This window comes from Procambarus clarkii, chromosome 13, assembly GCF_040958095.1.
Source record: "Procambarus clarkii isolate CNS0578487 chromosome 13, FALCON_Pclarkii_2.0, whole genome shotgun sequence".
NCBI lineage: Eukaryota > Metazoa > Arthropoda > Malacostraca > Decapoda > Cambaridae > Procambarus > Procambarus clarkii.
The window spans coordinates 14762875-14783625 of NC_091162.1; the positions used below are offsets into that span (position 1 = coordinate 14762875).

The 20751-nt window shown below is 39.1% G+C and overlaps 1 protein-coding gene across 11 annotated transcripts in view; it reads left to right on the forward strand.

The window, feature by feature from the left end:
- LOC123757133 (nahoda) overlaps positions 1-20751 on the forward strand; it is a 290479-nt gene that overhangs the window by 229631 nt on the left and 40097 nt on the right. For 8 of the 11 annotated variants that reach the window (XM_045740555.2, XM_069323679.1, XM_045740557.2 and 5 more), the window contains 6 exons: positions 8290-8360; positions 9617-9714; positions 11246-11379; positions 12692-12913; positions 13347-13844; positions 18024-18512. In XM_045740555.2, the coding sequence (XP_045596511.1) occupies positions 8290-8360; positions 9617-9714; positions 11246-11379; positions 12692-12913; positions 13347-13844; positions 18024-18512 (1512 nt within the window). The remainder of the gene's footprint in view (positions 1-8289; positions 8361-9616; positions 9715-11245; positions 11380-12691; positions 12914-13346; positions 13845-18023; positions 18513-20751) is intronic. The other 3 variants (XM_069323684.1, XM_069323685.1, XM_069323680.1) reach the window with 2 other exon arrangements.

Below are 20751 nucleotides of genomic sequence, written 5' to 3' on the forward strand. Positions count from 1 at the left end.
GCCTTTCGAGCATCGGTTGTTTACAGCAATGACTCCTGTCCCATTTCCCTATCATACCTGGTTTTAAAATTATGAATAGTATTTGCTTCCACAACCTGTTCCTGAAGTGCATTCCATTTCCCCACTACTCTCACGCTAAAAGAAAACTTCCTAACATCTCTGTGACTCATCTGAGTTTCAAGCTTCCATCCATGTCCTCTCGTTCTGTTACTATTCCGTGTGAACATTTCGTCTATGTCCACTCTGTCAATTCCTCTGAGTATCTTATACGTTCCTATCATGTCCCCCCTCTCCCTTCTTCTTTCTAGTGTCGTAAGGCACAGTTCCCTCAGGCGCTCTTCATACCCCATCCCTCGTAGCTCTGGGACGAGTCTCGTTGCAAACCTCTGAACCTTTTCCAGTTTCATTATATGCTTCTTCAGATGGGGACTCCATGATGAGGCGGCATACTCTAAGACTGGCCTTACGTAGGCAGTGTAAAGCGCCCTAAATGCCTCCTTACTTAGGTTTCTGAATGATGTTCTAACTTTTGCCAGTGTAGAGTACGCTGCTGTCGTTATCCTATTAATATGTGCCTCAGGAGATAGATTAGGTGTTACGTCCACCCCCAGGTCTCTTTCACGCGTCGTTACAGGTAGGCTGTTCCCCTTCATTGTGTACTGTCCCTTTGGTCTCCTATCTCCTAGTCCCATTTCCATAACTTTACATTTGCTCGTGTTGAATTCTAGTAGCCATTTCTCTGACCATCTCTGCAATCTGTTCAGGTCCTCTTGGAGGATCCTGCAATCCTCATCTGTCACAACTCTTCTCATCAACTTTGCATCATCCGCAAACATCGACATGTAGGACTCTACGCCTGTAAACATGTCGTTAACATATACAAGAAATAGAATTGGTCCCAGCACCGATCCTTGTGGTACTCCACTTGTTACTGTTCGCCAGTCCGACTTCTCGCCCCTTACCGTAACTCTTTGGCTCCTTCCTGTTAGGTAGTTCCTTATCCATTCTAGGACCTTTCCCCCCACCCCCGCCTGCCTCTCGAGCTTGAACAGCAGTCTCATGTGCGGTACTGTATCAAAGGCTTTTTGGCAGTCCAGAAATATGCCGTCTGCCCAACCATCTCTGTCCTGTCTTATCCTCGTTATTTTATCATAGAATTCCAGAAGGTTTGTTAGGCACGATTTCCCTGTCCAGAACCCATGTTGATGTTTGTTCACAAACCTAATGTTCTCCAGGTGTGCAACCAGTCGTAGCCTAATTATTCTTTCCAGTATTTTACAGGGGATGCTTGTCAGTGATACAGGTCTGTAGTTAAGTGCCTCCTCCCTATCTCCTTTCTTGAAGATCGGCACGACATTTGCCTTCTTCCAGCAACTGGGCAATTCTCCTGACATAAGTGACTCATTAAAGATCATTGCCAGAGGCACGCTGAGGGCCTGTGCTGCTTCTTTTAGTATCCACGGTGATACTTTGTCTGGTCCAACTGCTTTAGTTGCATCTAGAGTTGTCAACTGTTTCATTACCTCCTCTGCTGTCACCTCTATATCTGATAGTCTTTCATCTAGGGTAACCCCTTCCAACAATGGGAGCTGCTCAGGCTCGGTAGTGAACACTCCATGGAAACTGGCATTCAGTGCCTCGCAGATTTCCTTGTCACTTTCAGTATATGCCCCCTCTGTCTTCCTTAGTCTTGTCACTTGGTCGTTCACCGACATTTTTCTTCTTATATGACTGTGTAGTAACTTAGGTTGTTTTTTCGCTTTGATTGCAATATCGTTCTCATAGTCCCTTTCCGATGTTCGTCTTATGTTAATGTAATCGTTCCTAGCTCTGTTGTATCTGCTTCTGTTGTCCTCTGTTCTTTGTCTTCTGTACTTCCTCCACTCCCGCCTGCTGGCCATTTTTGCTTCCTGACACTGTCTATTAAACCATGGGTTATTATATTCCCTCTTATTTTTTCCCTTTACCGTTGGTATAAATCTCTCTTCGGCCTCCTGGCATTTCTGTATGACTAGGTCCATCATATCTTGGACTGTTTTTCCTCTAATTTCTTCCTCCCACTGCACTTCACCCAGATAGTCCCTCATCCTCATATAGTCCCCTTTCCTGTAGTCAGCTCTCCTTTCCCAGATCTCTTGTCCCATGGTCATAAGTTTGAATTCCATCATGTAGTCAAAGACTAGGACACAATGGTCACTGGCCCCTAGAGGTATTTCATGCTCTAAATTCTCGTGTGTGTGTGTGTGTGTGTGTGTGTGTGTGTGTGTGTGTGTGTGTGTGTGTGTGTCCTTGTCCTTGGGTGTGGCATCGTGACATGTCCGTGTCAGGAATTCCGTGTGTGGTTCTTTTGTGGTCTTCTTGGTCTTGTGAGTGTGTTTGATATTGGGGTGAGTGTTGGTGGTGTGAGTGGGTGAGTGAGGGTGTGAGTGAGTGGGTGAGTGCTTGGGTGAGTGAGTGGGTGAGTGTTGGGTGGGTGAGTGAGTGGGTGAGTGAGCGGCTGGGTGAGTCGGTCAGGTTGCGGTCGGCTGCGTCCTGTCTTATTTTAACTGTTTCTGCTCCCATTACCACGTCCGGTAGACTGGGCCAGGCACGCACGCGCACACACACGCACACACGCACGCACACACACATACACGCAGGAGAGAGAGAGAGAGAGAGAGAGAGAGAGAGAGAGAGAGAGAGAGAGAGAGAGAGAGGGAGAGAGAGAGAGGGGGGGGAGGGAGGCAGGCAAGCAGGCAGGCAGGCAGGCAAGCAGGCAGGCAGGCAGGCAGGCAGGCAGGCAGGCAGGCAGGCAGGCAGGCAAGCAGGCAGGCAGGCAGGCAGGCAGGCAGGCAGGCAGGCAGGCAGGCAGGCAAGCAGGCAGGCAGGCAGGCAGGCAGGCAGGCAGGCAGGCAGGCAGGCAGGCAGGCAGGCAGGCAAGCAGGCAGGCAGGCAGGCAGGCAGGCAGGCAGGCAGGCAGGCAGGCAGGCAGGCAGGCAAGCAGGCAGGCAGGCAGGCAGGCAGGCAGGCAGGCAGGCAGGCAGGCAGGCAGGCAGGCAGGCAGGCAGGCAGGCAGGCAGGCAGGCAGGCAGGCAGGAGTACATACCACTATGACATTTCCAGGCGAGGTGTAATTATAATAACTTACAATAGTACTTATAATAGCGAGGCGCACCATCCCACATATATTGACGTAATGGACAATTACAAAGTTGAATTTTGTACTACTGAATTTGGACAACCGAAAAAGGGTTTTTGTTTTTGTTGGTAATAAAACCTCAGCTAACCATCCTAAGCCTAATACACGGTATCTGAGGCCTAATACAGCACATATATATATATGTGCTATACTAGGCCTAGGAATATTTAAGTTAGCTTGATTCTTCAGGACTCTAAAGTGAATAGTACCAAATTCTACTATCTAATTGTTCGTTGCCTCAATATTTGTACGATAGTCCACATAGTTACAAAACGTACTATCTAAATAGGATACTTAAATAAATAAATATATAAATATATATATATAAATAAATATCTAACTATCTAAATTGGTTGGAAATTTCACCTGAAAATTAAAAAAAAAAACTTGTTCTTCCTTTTTTGTTATGTTTTCCTTTGTTCTTGTTGGTGGTGTTCTTCATTCCCTGGCCCCACCCTCCTGCCTCCTCCTCCTCCTTCCTAGTAGTGTTCTTGTACCGCCTCGTTAACCTTACTGGCAATAACACGCTCACACACCGAGGCGGGACCAAAGAGCCAGAGTTCAACCCCGCAAGCACAACTAGGTGAGCACACACACACACACACACACATCCAATACCAAATTATCATAAATATTCACATTCCATATCGTGGCATTTATTCACATTAAACTCCATCAGTCAAGTGTTGGTCCATACGCCTATTTTGTCCAGGCCATATTGAAGGGCATGACAATCATCTACGTTTCTTCCCTAGCAGCCTAGCATGGTCAGCACACGCGTACATATAATGCTGCGGTCCTTCTCTCTGTACGCCACGGGAGACATCTCCCGTCACGCAGGGTCCAGTCGCACCTCCACAGATTTCCAGTATCAGTTTGATACTGGTAACTCAAAAGGGCCATCACTTACGGGCTATTCATGCCCGTGCTACCTTTTTGGGTGGCTTAATCTTCATCAATCAATCAATCTCTGTATGCAGTCATTCTCGCAACTCGTCTTGGTGGTGCGCCGAGGTGTGGGCGACAGTTTTGTAGCAGAGTACTGGACAAGTCAAGTGAGAGAGATTGCGACCATTGAAGTAATATACAACGTCTGTGATCACGACACACACTCGAGGACATTCCACGGGAACAGGAAACGTGCAGTGACGCAGTTGCCTGAATATTTTGGGAGTGTATACGACTCGATCCGGTCGGGATCGTATAGAGGGAGCCGGTCGGCCGAGCGGACAGAACGCTTGTCTTGTGATCCTGTGGTCCCGGGTTCGATCCAGGGCGCCTGCGAGAAACAATGGGCAGAGTTTCTTTCACCCTATGCCCCTGTTACCTAGCAGTAAAATAGGTACCTGGGTGTTAATCAGCTGTCACGGGCTGCTTCCTGGGGGTGGAGGCCTGGTCGAGGACCGGGCCGCGGGGACACTAAAAAAAAGCCCCGAAATCATCTCAAGATAATCTGACCACCAGCTGGTCATGTTAGCACCAAATGATGCTTCGTTCACCACCAACTTTCTTTAGAGTTTTGTAAGCTAATGTTCCGTGTTAGGTTAAGCAAAGTAAGGCACTCGGGTTGACAGATTTTAGTATCATGCTGAAGCAACCGCTGACAGCGCACGTTTTCTTTCAACTTTGGAAAAGAAGCACGTAACAAGAAATTCATGTTAAAAGTAACATGAATTTCACGGTGATACTCTCACCTGCCGGCTATAATATATTCAACCTAATTTAGAAGGTGAGGCTAAAAGAGGTCTAAACAATTTGCATGCATATTAAACATGTTAAATGTAATGCTGTGGGTGAAGGGGCTGATCAATGTAGTGAGGGGAGGGGGGGGGGGGATGAAGCTGGCTAACACTAAGGTCTTGGAGAGTACTAAGAAAAGTCTCCACCTCTTTTTCCCAATCTCTCTCTCGTAGAAACCTCGCTGGCAAGTCTACTTTATTTATTATGTACCTTATACCCATCCTGTGGGCGTTGTTGTTGTTGTTGTTACAGATTCAGCTACTCGGAACAAGTTCCAAGTAGCACGGGCTATGGTGAGCCCGTAGTGGACTTACCTGGCACAGGAGCGGTGCTGTGTCTGCCTGTGGGCGGTAGTTTGAACATGTACGTTACATAGGCATAAAACGGCATCGATAACACGGCATTCGCCACCCACCCACCAGCTGATCTAGGACTATAGCGTTGAAATATTTCCTTGTAATTGGGAAAATAGGCTGGCGCGCCCTATCCTGTGGAAACCAGACAGCACCCATGATACCATGTATGTTCAGCTGCGCTAGGAACCACTTTTGGCACATAGCCAGGTAACTGTGCACATTAACTACGTCGGAACAAAAAATGGACAGCACATTCGTGTGGTGTTGAGGCCAGCCCAGATGATCACATGTGGAGGGCCGTGCTCTGATTCCTACACAGTGAGAGATTTCTAACTTTCTTTTAGCCAAAAACGTAAAATTTCAGGTTGGAGTGCTCTAGTATATTGCACACACGCGTATCCTTGACCAAAGGATTGAAGTTGAACAGCTGTGAAGTGCGTCTCATACAGGGCTCCAAGAGAGCATTGATGTAATTGACGCTTTCGCTAAACTTAAATAGGCTCTAAATATACTTTCGATTGGTCAGACAGCTTTAAAAACTTTGATCAGAAAAGAAATTTCAGATGAGTCTGAAGAGATCAAAAGAGTACAAATATGGATCAATATATCTTTTTCTCTATTTCAGTTTAACGTCAAACAAAACCAACCCGTCCTCAGACCAAGTCCATTCAATCCAGCGGTCGACCCCAAAGACGCATTCATCGATTTTAACATGCTGTTCATTCAAGATAGGAATTTTCTTAAATATAAATTAATATTGGTATATATTAGTATACTGTGCATATTTAGGCATTGGTTAGGTTATGTTAGGTGCTTAGGTTCTGTTGGCGATTAAGAACTCCCAGAACCCCATCAAGCAGGGTTGGCTGGTTGGATAGGGACGAGCTGTAAGGTTACATGAATAAAGGCTTTGTGTCTCAAAATAAAGACGTTCTTGAAAGGCAGTTTACCCTAAATAATTGTCAGTATTTCCTGCTTTTCCAAGAACACCTGGAAGTATTCAGCCTTGGTTATAAATATAGCACAAGTACTTGCAGTAATTATCGTCACCAAGGATATACTTCACACTTACGTAATTTTCAGCTGAAAATAGTAATAATATGGATTTTCGGTGTGGATTATTGGGTTATATCTGTGAGTTTTGGAAGTAACAAAACTAAGCTCAAACTCAATGATGTTTTCTGAAGAGATCTTCGTACTTGATTAGGTTGCATTAGTGATTTTTGGTAGACTTTAGTTCGATCGGTCATCTAAAAAAAATGAAATATGGTTTAGCTGTTATGCTCCATCTTCCAGCGCCCAGGGTAGAACTCTGATCGTCTTTTATGGCCGTTGACGTGTCCAGTTCTCTGAGTTCTGCTTGAGCAGTTGAGGCCTGAGGGGAGTCCATGAATCTGAGAAACAATACAGACCAAACATTAAGGTTATGTTACTGGAGGTCTGCTATAGGCTAATTACTTACTTGGCCCTCTCCTCTTTCTCATCTACATTAATGACCTTCCAAATGCCTCCCAACACCTCAAACCAATCCTATTTGCTGACGACACAACCTTCATTTACTCCAGTCCTGATCCCCTTGCTCTAAATGCCACAGTAAATACTGAGCTAAATAAAGTCCATCTGTGGCTAACTGCCAACAAACTCACCCTTAACATTGACAAAACTTTCTATATTCTGTTTGGCAATAAATCCTCTAATCAAATAAATCTCAAAATAAACAATACCCAAATTTGTAACAAATTAGATGGCAAATTCCTTGGCATTCTCATTGACCACAAGCTGAATTTCCAGGGACACATTCTAAACATATCAAAAAAAGTTTCAAAAACTGTGGGCATTCTTTCTAAGATCAGATATTATGTACCACGCCCTGCCCTGGTGACTCTCTATTACTCCCTTATCTATCCATATCTCAACTATGGTATTTGTGCTTGGGGCTCTACTACCCAAAATCACTTACGTCCTCTAATTACTCAACACAAAGCTGCTATTAGGACAATATCCAATTCTAGCCCCAGACATCACTCGGTACCCCTACTCAAATCCCTGAATATGTTAGACATTAAGTCACTGCACATTCTCTCATGTGTACTATACATATACAAAACGCTAAATTGCAATGCCAATCCTGATCTCAAAAGCTTCATAGAAGGTTGTAACAGAACCCATGAGCACCACACCAGAAATAAATACAGTTTTGATATTCCTAGAGTACGACTTAATCAAACCAGAAATGCTCTACAAATCAAGGGGCCCAGAATGTGGAATGACCTTCCCAACCATGTTAAAGACTGTACCTCTCTCAACCAGTTTAAGTTAAAAACGAAGCTATACCTAATAAATTCCCTGTAACCTACCTTACCTCTCTATTGTCAACCTATGTATGTTTTTTTTTTTTTTTTTTTTTTTTTTTTTTTTTTTTTTTTTTTCTTCAAATCAACGCTGTTTTAATGTAATTTTCTGTAATAATTTGTAATTGTATTTGTGCTGTTTTTTCAACAATGTTCCCCCCTCTTTTACCTCTATTTTTATTTGTACTCAACGCATTTTTTTCTTTTTACCCATTAGTTTTAAGCTTTAGTCAGTAGTGTTTTTTCCTGCCCGAAACGCTTTGCGTAATAGTGGCTTTAGGCATTGTATGTACTAGCTCTTATCTATAAAGCCAACAAACTTTGTAAAATCTCTTTATGTATGTACCTTTGCCTAAATAAAAATTATTATTATTATTATTATTATTAAGCCCCCTCAAATCCTGTGATGTTTAGGTTTCTTCCCTCGCCACATTCTCTGCACTTTTCTCTGTTCTGATGTAAAGATAATGTACATTTGTTGGTTCTCAAATGTATATTTTGTTATTCTTTACGAGCATCTCTGATAATTTCCCAACTCTCTTCTGGCACGTGATGGACATTGTTCATTATTGTTTCCTTCTAGATTTCCTCAGTGACTTCCCACTGGATATGAACTTTCGTAGGCTTATAGCACTCGGACTCACCAAAATGTTTGTATTTTCAGGAAATATCAAGACCACGCTACTGCAGGGATCATCCTTCAACGTCAGCTGGCACTTGGCTTATCCTCACAGGGTAAGGAAGTCGTCAATTAATCCTCCTCCTCCTTATCCCTTTAATTGTTGTTGTTGTGTTGATTTAGGGGCGACGACGATCGTGGGACCTTTAATTGTTCTTCTCTGGGGGAGGAGCGTGGGGAGGGGGGGGGGGGTAGGGGGACAATCGTAAACATGAAAAGATAGTTTATTTATTTATTTATTTATTTATTTATTTATTTATTTACAAGAAGGTACATTGGGTTTGAGTACAGAGACTTGAAGGTTTACATTCGTGTAAAGCCACTAGCACGCATATAGCGTTTAGATACCTAATCAACATATAATTTTAAGTAGGTAATGTTATGCAAAATTAAACAAGGGTTTACAGGTACATAGTAAGAAAGTATATAAATACATTGTAAGAAGGTATAAAAATGCATTGTAAGAAAGTTTAAAAAAAAATACATTGTATAAGAAATTTGACAAAAAAAAGTAGGTACATTAAAGTAAATTTAAGGGTTATAAAAAAAAAAGTAGGTACATTACAGTAAATTTAAGGGTTATACAAAAAAAAGTAGGTACATTAAAGTAAATTTAAGGGTTATCCTCAGGTACTATTTAGTATAATTTGAGGATTATTGCAAGATATAATGTAGCAAAAGTATGTATATAACATGATATATGTAGCAAATGTGCTACAAACTACAAACTATAATGTAGCAAACTATGTGTATAACATGATATAAGATAACAGCAATGATTACAATGGTAACGTTGTATGGCATAGATACATATTTTGGGGAATTGGGTAGCACTAGCTACAGTCAGAGCTTCAAGCACTAGGTAGGAAACTATGAAGATGAAATTAGGTACTTTTTGGGTTTATTTTTGAATAAGGCAAAAGTTGGACAGCTTTTCAATTCGTTAGGGAGTGAGTTCTATAGACCAGGTCCCTTTATTTGCATAGAGTGTTTACACAGATTAAGTTTGACTTTGGGGATATCAAAGTAGAGGTAAAATGTTGGAAGCAAAAATATGAACATTGTAGGGACTATTAAGAAGTATTCTGGCGACAATAGTGGAAACACACAAGCTTAAATGCAATGCTTCGGTCATGTAAATCTTGGCAAAGTGTTCATTTGTTCAAATGAACATTTATTGGCTCTTCTGTCCCAGTTTCCTCTCGAGTGTTGCAAAACCCTAATGCTCCGTCCCTTCAGTACTGTTGACCCCGTACCGTGGAGCAGTGTTGCATAATGATCTCATGCAGGGTGTTCTCCACCCCCCACACAGGGCGGGTTCCGTCTGGAGCTGCTGGACCCCCAGGAGCGACCCCTCTCCGACCTCACCCCCGTCACCGCTGACACCAACTTCCTCGCCGACGATACCACGTATGTATTATAATAATGGCATCATCTTCATCATCATCATAATAATAATAATAATAATAATAATAATAATAATAATTATAATATTATTATTATTATTATTATTATTAATACACAGATAAATCACAATAACGTGATATGTATGTCAATGAACAAATTTACAAGGGCCTTGAACATCCAACACATAGGTTCAAATCCTCATCAAGGCCCTTGTGAATTTGTTCAATAATAATAATAATAATAATAATAATAATAATAATAATAATAAAAATAATAATAAAAAATAATAATTGTATTTAAATAATATGGAAAATGCATATTTAACAAATGCACTAATATATGTTGACCAGACACTCCACACTAGAAGGTGAAGGGACGACAACGTTTCGGTCTGTCCTGGACCATTCTCAAGGATCGATTGTGTCACAATCGACTTGAGAATGGTCCAGGACGGACCGAAACATCGTCGTCCCTTAAATAATAAAATAAAATAAAATGTTTATTTAGGTAAGGTACATACATACAATAAATTTTTACAAAGATTGGTTGACTTATAGGTAGAGCTAGTACATACAATGCCTAAAGCCACTATTACGCAAAGCGTTTCGGGCATATCACCTTCTAGTGTGTGGTCTGGTCAACATACTTCAGCCACGTTATTGTGACTCATCGCCTCCACTAATACATAATGCATTTAAGGTGATATAAGACAGTGGAGCCTGGTAAAAGATGCATTTATGTGCCATGGGCACTGCCAAATCAATAAAGGCCAAAACACTGGTGAATTACAAAATCCAGCTTGATAAAAATCATCAGGAAAAATGGTGGAGGAGGGAGGCTTTGACAAGCCACCGGCTTTCTGTCCTCATCGAGGCCACTAGAGAGTAGTGGCCCTCAGGTAAATTCAGGTAAATTGCACGCGCTATTTTTATGTAACTCGCGGTCACTGCATGCTCGCATGTTCACTCTAGCAAAAAGAATCAAGGATTTGTCATCCTTCTTAGACCACACACATTTACTCTCACGCCCACTCTCACATGGAACCACACTCAACCTCCCACATACTGTTGGAATTGGACAGAGAAAAAGATTTAGAGGTTGATATTACCTGTCACCAGAAGCCCACATAAAAAACATTTCATCAGCTCCATACAGAAGATTGGATAATATAAGAATCACCTTTAGTAATCTTAACAAAGAGCTATTCAGAATCTTGTATATTGTGTATGTCAGATCAATTCTGGAATATGCTGCACCAGCATGGAGTCCTTATCTTCTTAATTTAAACACAAAATGATGCTGGATAAAGTTCAGAGGTATGCCACCAGACTACTCCCAGAGCTGAGAGGTATGCACTAATAGGAAAGACTATACTGTAAGCGTTAAACCTTATATTACGAGAAGAGACATGATTTCCACAAACAAAATATTATAAATTCTGAATGTTTATTCTTTATTCCATGAAGGCAACAAAAGACATTATAGACATAATTTTCGATGATACACTAATATAAATATTGTTACTATATTACAGTGCCCAGTCCTTCAGGATCACCCTGCCCACTGAACTGGAATGTGAAGGCTGCACCATCAGGCTGCTGCGTCAAGCATCAGAGTGGGGGGCAAAATACCAATTCTGGTCCTGTGCTGATGTTGATATTGTAAAACGTAAGTCAGTTTTGTCAATACAGCATATTTAAATTTGTTCCATGTTGCATTGTTTTTATTGTAAAATTAAGCATAAATAAATTGTACCATATTTCCAGTTATTCTAAATAAAAAGTTCAATATGTACAGGTATTTAAATTTCTGAGTTTCAGCCCTATTCCAACTTTTGGAAACTTTGGATTGAAAGCTATCAAAGAATTCGGGTACCCTCCATCCATTGGAATTTTACGTTATATCTACAGATAAAGTACATCAAAATACAGGTTCACTAAACAAATACAAAAATACATTAAGTATTTGGTACACCCTCCTTGGGGGTAGCTTGAACACTATTCATAGTGATGGACCATAACAACATAAGAGAGCAGTATGCTCGTCAGGATCTGAGGCAGATCAGAGTAACTATGGCAAGATTCTAGATGAAATTGTTTTTATGTAAAATTCATTTTTTGTGTAATATTAATAGATTTTGTAATCCTATTTTATATTCTAAAATATGGAAGTCATATGTCTTTTATAGAATTGAGGCATTATCGAATCAATGCTATACATAGTTTTCACTATACTGTACTGCAGTAAGTTGGCTTAGGTGGCTTCTCTGTAAAGCAAGAGATATTTTTCCAGATTATAGGCGTCATTTTGTGCCTTCCTGGTTCCACAATATAAGATTTTCCCCTCTTCAAGGGCCAGAATCATCAATGCTAAGAGCTTGATAATAACCCACAATATTTGCATTGCAAAAATTGGTATACTGTACTGTATAAATGATAATGAATATTTTGTATTGGTTTACTTACAAGCTGTAGATTTCTTATACAGTACTGAAACAGTTTTTTATGTAACCAGACCTAATGGTGGTTTCCCTCAGTGATGCATGCATCATTCACTGTGCCAAACCATTGAAGAATGTTTAAAGTAATTTGACCTATGAGTAGTGTTTCAAGAACTGTACCTGCCATAGTAATTATCTGATAGGTGCCCAGTACTCACCTTCTTGAGAGGACTTATGGTGACTCCTTATAGTTGGCCATCACCAGGTGGCAGCACTCCCAGCTACTGACTCCACCCAGACAACTTACCAGTCATTGAGCCAGGCAAGACTAAAACTGATGCCCCTTGAAGGGAAAGGGAGGGTCCAGTGTGCCACCAATGGTCCACCAGAAAGGCATTTCATTGCATTCATTGCTGATCTTTTGAGTGTGGGTGTGAGAAAATACTCACATGACTTTATCCTAATCAACTTAATGCTCTTAGAAGCACAGCATGCAACTTTAGTGTACTGTATATTGAATATTTTGTTTTTATTTTGCAGGAAACAGTTACCGTGAAACTTGCAGTGGCAATGGCAGATACATGGTTAATCAGTGCCGTTGCAACAAGCGTTTCTTTGGTGATCGATGTCAGTTTGAAAATGAGTGTAACACTGATGATGACTGTGGACTATTTGGACGATGTGTGGATTTGGATGCCACTACATACCCAAAGAAGTTATGCTACTGCCGACAAGGGCGGTTTGGTCCCAAGTGTTCAAAAAGTATGTATAAAGATTTAAAGTGAAAAAGTTATATGTTAAACTGCTAGATATGTAATATTCAGTTTTATTATTCTTTTTAGAGAAATTATTCATTATTTTTATAAACGTTATAAAAAAGGTCCTGTAGTACAGTGATTTACATTCTCAAGCTACTCTCAGGGATCCTGGGTTCGATCCCTGGGGGGGACAGAAATGGTTAGGCATGTTTCTTTTCACATGACTTCTCTGTTGAAATAGCAGCTAATAAGTGCCCAGGAGTTAGACATCTGTTGTGGACTCCTTCATGGGGAAAGTCAGTAGTTCGGTCTAGGGTCAGACTTTGATACAAGACTAAGTACAGTAGAGACTTGCTGTCCCCGACAGTTGGAATTACTGTATTATATGCAGTGCTTTTCTTGATTTATCTTATAGTACTTACTTTCTTTTTTTACAGCATCCTTGGTAACAAATCGAGACACTGTTAATTTTGATGTGTACACCAAAAAGGAGTTGAGTGACAAAATGACCCTCTATTGGAGAATTCTACAAATTGAGGGCGAGATTGAGGTGGTGCTGGTCAATAATGGATCCTCATATTCTGCCTTGGGTTGGAGGCCCCAAGGAATGACCCAAAAATGCAAGCAGTTTCCCTACATACCTGGAACCGTGAGTCCTGGTGCCACTGCTGGAAATGGTGCTCAAGCTGAACCTGAACCCGAAGCAGAAGCGGAACCCGAAGCAGAAGCCGAGCCCGAGGCAACAGCAAAATCCAAAGTTGAGACAAAGCCAGGGGCTTCAGGGTCTCATCCAGAAGCTGAAGCAGAGCCGCAACCTGAAGGTGAGCCGGCAACTACGACAGCTAGACCCAAGGCCGAGAATGACCCAGAGGCTGAGGCTGAGCCAGAGGCAGAGCCGCACACCACTGAATCTTCTCCGAAATTAAGTCTTGCAGGTAGTTTCAGTATTTACGTTTTTGTTCTTGTTAATTTAAGGGAAACTTATATAAACCAATTCAAAGCTAGAGGAATAATTCACTAGGGCTTCATTTTCTGGTCATTGTTCCAGCTCCTGTTATAGAACTTCTAATTACAGTATTTACTAATTAATTGGGGGGGGGGGGTTGTCTTGGAATGTTTATATTCTGAATGTTTACCTTAATTCTGGGTTACCAACTTAACTGAATGCTATTCCAACTACTGTATAGATTTTATTTCTTGTAGTTTAATAAGATAGCTTATTCTATTCTATATACTGAATATATATCTTATATATCCTATTATACTGTATATCCTTATATATCCCATATATTATATCCTATCCTAATATACTGTACAATACAGTATATAGTTTGGCTATGAATGAATCTTAGTATATTTAACATAGATAACAATGGTTTTCTCTCGTAGTTAAAGTTGGAATGCTTATAAAGTGTGATCAGTCATTTCTGAGACATTATATTACAGTATGTGAACAATAACCTTTTGTGGATAGTTGTCATATTAGTACAGTACTATACATAGGAAAATATTGGTAGTATAATGGGCTAATTTCCTTGTTAGTATGTAAAGAATATTCAACATTATTCCCCATTTTTCACTATAAATAAATCAGAATTGTATAATTTTGCACAAAAACTATAAAAATATATATACAGTGTAGGGTACAGTATACTGTATATAAAAAATAAATGTACAGTTTTAAAATAGCATGTTTTTGGAAACTGTCCGTTCTATTACTGCAATATTTTCTTGTAAAATCATCCTGTATAAAGGTTGCCCGTGAGTGATATACGGTTGTTCACCATGTACTTAAAGTTGTTGCTTTAATAATACTTAATAAAATTAATTAAAAAGCATCAGTGATGCAATAATATTACATTTGTTTATAAAGATTTGAGATTTTGAAAATGTTTCATTTTCTTAGAGTAAATAATTATGAAAGTATTTTAGTTAGAACTTCTTTCATTTTACATTGACATGTGCAATTTTATCGGGGGAATATTTCTTTATAATTTTAGCAAATTAATTCCTGTGAGATACACTTAAGTTTCAGAAATACTATCCTAAAAGGGTTATGAATTCCAAAAAGCGAGCATTTATCTTACAGCATTTCTGGTGTCTCAGGACTCGGTCTCTAATAAGATGTTACAGCTTCTCTGTCCTGTGCTGTGTGGTATGCTTCAGAGTGCATCCATTCCTTTGGCACACTTCATAAAGAGGGTCCGGCACACTACAAATTTGTTTCAAATTATCACTTAACAACTACTGTGGCTGATGGATGGACAGATTTTGTAAACAATTACTTTCACTTCTTCTTCAAGAGAAGAAGTGAAAGATGATCTGATTGGCTCTTTAAATTTAAAAACAAATTTTTGGTGTACTCTGCTCCCTCCATCGTGAAATATACCACACCACAGGGATGGTTGGTTGCCCTCTCTAACCAGCTGTGCAGCTTAGGAAAGAGATGGTTTTATATCTTTTGAGAAGCTGAGTTCTGAGTGGCCTGTTGTGCACCTTTGTAACACATTGCTTGCACAATTTAAACATTTATTCTCATGAATTTATGATCACATTTTATATATTGAGTGCCGATGTGAATGCTGGTGATGGGTGATTAACATAATTAGTTTACAAAAGGGCCTTCTTCCTGAATGTAAATTGTGATGAATAGTCTTTTTTAGCTACTAATTATCAAGAAATAGATATAAGATACATTACAACCTCGATTCAACGAACTACAGTACAGCATATGGTACCAACCCCAATTCATTGCAGTGAGGGATTTGTTGCAACCGGAGATGCCTGCAGGATGCATTTTCCATGCTCTATGGGCTAATTTCACCTAGCCAAATTTTAATTTCAACCTATAATATAATATACAACTGCCAAATGAACATGTCTGCAAAATTTTTTTAACTTCATCTAGCTTATTTCTTACATCCCCAACCTCAAAACTCATTTTCAAAAGGTAGCAAAGCCAGCCGTACCTGAGTGAATGAAAACCTTGCCAACTCAAAATGAAAACAAACCATAAAATATAGTTTTAAATATCCTCAATAGCTTTCCCAAGGATCCAACTATTTCTTGTAATGTAGAGTTCATCTACTAAAATCATACAAAATGAGACTGGACCCAAATTAAGAGTGTTACCATTCATACTCCCCCACACTCTATGGGCTGATTTCACAGAGAAATTATAATTTCAATGTGTCATATGAAGGGCAGCAAGCAAGAGAATCTGTAAAGAGATTTAACCAATCTAGCATACATGTACTTCCTACACCAAAGCCTCAAAATCTCATTTACAAAGGAATAAAGGTGCATGTTTTACTGAATGAAAACCTCTGCAACTGGAAATTGAAACGAACCATAGAATTTGGTTTTAGATATGCTCAATGGCTTTCCAAAGGCTCCCAACTATTTCTTGTAATGTTGCCTCTATCAGTGAACTTGGTCTCAACATTCTAAGGAATTCCATACATCCCCCGTTTCTTGTTCATTGAACTGGGTGAGTAAATCTGGTATAGAAATTGTGTGTTCCAACTTTAGCTTCGTTAAATCAAGGTTCCACTGTGTATTTCTTTTCATTATTTTGTTTTTCCATGTCTCCTACAACAAACCCTTGGTTTTACTAATAAATTACTATATGCACATGGGTTAAAGGTAACAGTAAACTCAACATCACTGCAAGTTGTTTTCAACCTACGCTGTCCAGCTATTTAATTAGCAAGCAGCATTCTTATGTTACAGTTAGAAAATTTGATGGAAATTGAGTGAGAATGAAAATGGTCTGGAAATCTATTTTCCAAGCCGTATGTATGTCTTTGTGATTATTGCATTATTGTAAATGATATAATCATCTTATGTACATTGATTTAAATTACTGTTAGTGGGATGGTGTAAGTTTCACAGTGGTAGAACGTTAAGTAGTATTTATTTTGGTAAGTATTTGTTTCTTCTGACAGTTTATCAATAAATGAGATTTATTACCTGTTGGAACTCACATAGTTTGGACTGGAAGAGGGTTAATAGTATAGAAATACATAGAGTATAGTGGTTTTAGTATAGTATGATTAAAAGAATAGCAAATATAGTACTTTTAATAAAATAGTTTTTGGTGCATTTAATCCATTAATGTAAAATACCCTGTACTGTGTATTTTTCAAGCCAAGGCCACTTTATCACTCTCTTAGGCAAATACAACTCCCCGAGACTTGTGGCATACAAATCAGCAATAAAATGCCATTAACCCGTAGCCTGCTGAATTAAATTACATTTTAAAATAATGTAAATCAATGAGGGTGTTTCTATACGCAGTTCTTTTAGGGTTATTATAATTAGACACCTATTAATTTATAATTCCTGTTGTTGGAGACAGGAGATTTATACTTAGGCTTATTGAGGTCTCCCTTTGCCAAATACCTTCCCCAGGATGCAACCCACAACAGTTGCCTAACTCCCAAGTCCATATTTAACTTGCTAGGTGAACAGAGGTATGAGATGAAAAGAAATGAGCTCATCAGTTCGTGTTGATTTCAAGAATTTATATGTACCGTATAACTAAATTTTACTCATTGCCACTGCCTCATGCCCTGTAGACTTGGGTTACAAAAAGTATGCCTAATGCAGTATGCTTAGCAGTCTCCGTGGTGTAGTGGTAAGACACTCGCCTGGCGTTCCGCGAGCGCTATGTCATGGGTTCGTATCCTGGCCGGGGAGGATTTACTGGGCGCAATTCCTTAACTGTAGCCTCTGTTTAACGCAACAGTAAAATGTGTACTTGGATGAAAAAACGATTCTTCGCGGCAGGGGATCTTATTCCAGGGACCTGCCCGAAACGCTACGCGTACTAGTGGCTGTACAAGAATGTAACAACTCTTGTATATATCTCAAAAAAAAAAAAAAAAAAAAAAAAAAAAAATTCATTATTAGTAGCCTGTGGGCTTAACAAAGTCCTATCTACATTTTTCCAGTTCCATATACAGCTAGTGTAATACAGTAAATGTATTATTCATAATTAAATCCAGTACAGTATTAACCATTTTTGCCACAACATATCTAACCACTCCCAAGGGTGCGTTCAACTAAGATCCTGTCACTATAGGTTGCACTTTTAACCATCACATCTACAGCAGATACTACCAAACCTGCCATAAACCCTACTACCACCACCACCACAACTGAACGTTCAACAAGACCCAGACGTGTCCGTCGAACTACCACTACAACAACCACCACCATTCGACCACGTATAATTGCCAATCAATCACTTACAACAACCAGTACCACAGAAGCACCTGCAACTACTACCACCACCACTGAAACACCTATAGCCACAACTACCACTCAAGCTTCTACAACTGCAACTGAAGCTCCAACAACTGCCACAACATCTACAACTAAAGCAACAACAACCCCCACCACAACTACAACTGAAGCACCAACAACCACCACCACAACTACAACTGAAGTACCAACAACCCCTACAACAACAACCACCACTGAAGCCCCAACAACCACCACAACCACCACTGAAGCCCCAACAACCACCACCACAACCACCACGGAAGCACCAACAACCACCACTGTAGAAGGAGCCCCAACTCCAAGGAGGAAGAAAAGTGAGTTGCACTGCATGCAGTAGTGTTGACCTGACGTGTGTGTTTTGTGTGTGCATTTATGCTGGAAAAATGTCCGTTAACACCTGCTTGTGAAGCGTTTATTTTGCACAAATAATTTATCGCAGAAGGGAAACGTCCAAACATTATCTCAAATATTTTCACTAGAAATAGGTTTTTTATTAGAATTTGCAGGATTGTTTTGACTTTGTATACTCATATCTTTATGTATTTGTTTATTTTCACTTTAGCATATTAACATGGTAACTACTCCCTGTTCTCATAATAATAAGAATTGTTATTTTAATACATAAAAATAACATTGTATAAGTGTAAATACTGTACATGTACTGTATAAGCGGAATTGTGAAGGCCATAGAAAGCTGTGGCCAGCTTCGAGAGTTGAGTTACTCTCACAGGTTACAACTGCTTCTCTTTCTTAGAAGATGTACTTAATACTAGAAAGTATAAGAAACAGATATAAAGTAAAGTTGATGGTAATTAAGTTAATAAATTTATCAGAATACTGTAACAAGAAATATTGGGGAAAATTAAATATAAATAATTGAGTGATAGTGTGTGTAAAGGTTGCCCATGAAGATAAAGTAGCAATATATTGTTACATTTGTCACTGGTCAGTCTGCTATGCCCTCGAAGTGTAGAGTAATGAGCTGTAGGTATAATATTTGGCATAGAAATGCTACACGAGGATGAGCCCTTACAGTAGACAATGTTTCACTTACAGTGGGTTTCATAGAACCATTGTCTCCAACAGAGGCTTGCTCTCGTGTGGCATCTCCTCAATTCTCTCAACATCCTATTGATCTGTGTACAGAATTAATGTTATATACTGGCAAGAATTTACCATATCAAGATAGCGCTTATCACAAGGGTTTTCCTACTTTTAGTAACTTCAGGGATGCTTGTTCACCATAAATATGGAAAGCCATTTTTTGTATTTATATTTTATATTACTATTTTACGTTTTATGTTTTGTAAATCCTTGATTAGCAGCAGTAGTATTTTAGCACAGTAGTATGCCCGAAACGCTTTGCGTAATAATGGCTTTAGGCATTGTATGTACTAGCTCTACCTATAAGTCAACCAATCTTTGTAAAAATTTACTTTATGTATGTATCTTACCTAAATAAACAAACATTTTATGTGATTTACTTGATAATAGAGCATTTTATAACTTTTGTTGTGTAATTAATTAATACTTGAGAATCATCACCATAAGTTTGTCTGTTTTGTATTGTGTTGAGTATTCTCAAATTATTGTATAGCTGTGCAATTTATTTTAGATTTTGTATATGTTATTGTACTATAATTATACTTTACAAGGTTTCATATATTTTAGACTAATACTGTAATAAGTGTTGGAAATACTTTTCTAGGCACATTACTGTGATAAGAAATTTATTGCTGCGTTAAAAAGTAACGCTGTATTTTGTTACTCAAGGAAATTAGAGTTTTATAGGTGGATCGTGAAGGTGTCCAAGGTTAATATTTACTAAATTCCTCATTCTTTGATCAGCAAATTGCAAAAGCAATTTGTTGCTCAACATTTGAGCAGCAAATGTAGCTAATTTTAAAGTAGATTCAGATTCCTCAGTTAGGGATTTACCATTTCATTGCTAAAATGAATAATTACAAGTTAAAGAATTATTTTTTCATGTATTAGTATTACACTATGGGTCTCTAGTATCACCTGTTAGTGTACCTTCCTTCAGTGTTCTTCACATACATCAGCAACTTGGTATATATCATGAATAACACTTTGGATTTATATTAGTTACATTTTGTCGCCTTATGTTACTCAAATATCCTTTATTCTGAGTTGTTGTTTTCAGGATTTACACCTTATTTCCTTCTACGATCTACACATCAATCCCTTCTAGGATTCACACCTCATAATTTTTATATTATTTGTATTTTTCAGCTTGTGTATAATTCCTTATAAGTGCCACAATTAATGTCCAGTAGAGGAATCATCATTGAATTTCATACAAAATATATGTAATCAGGTTGAATTTATATTTTATATATAAATATACATATATATATACACACACACACACACACATATACATACAGTATTTATGTTTGACAAATTGTAAACAAAGGGAGCCATGTATAATATATGTAGTGTGTGTTCTAAGTCAGCTGACCTCACTTTTAGAATGCATGGAGCATGGCTTCTAGATAGGATCTACTGTATACTTTGGTATTTACTAATGCA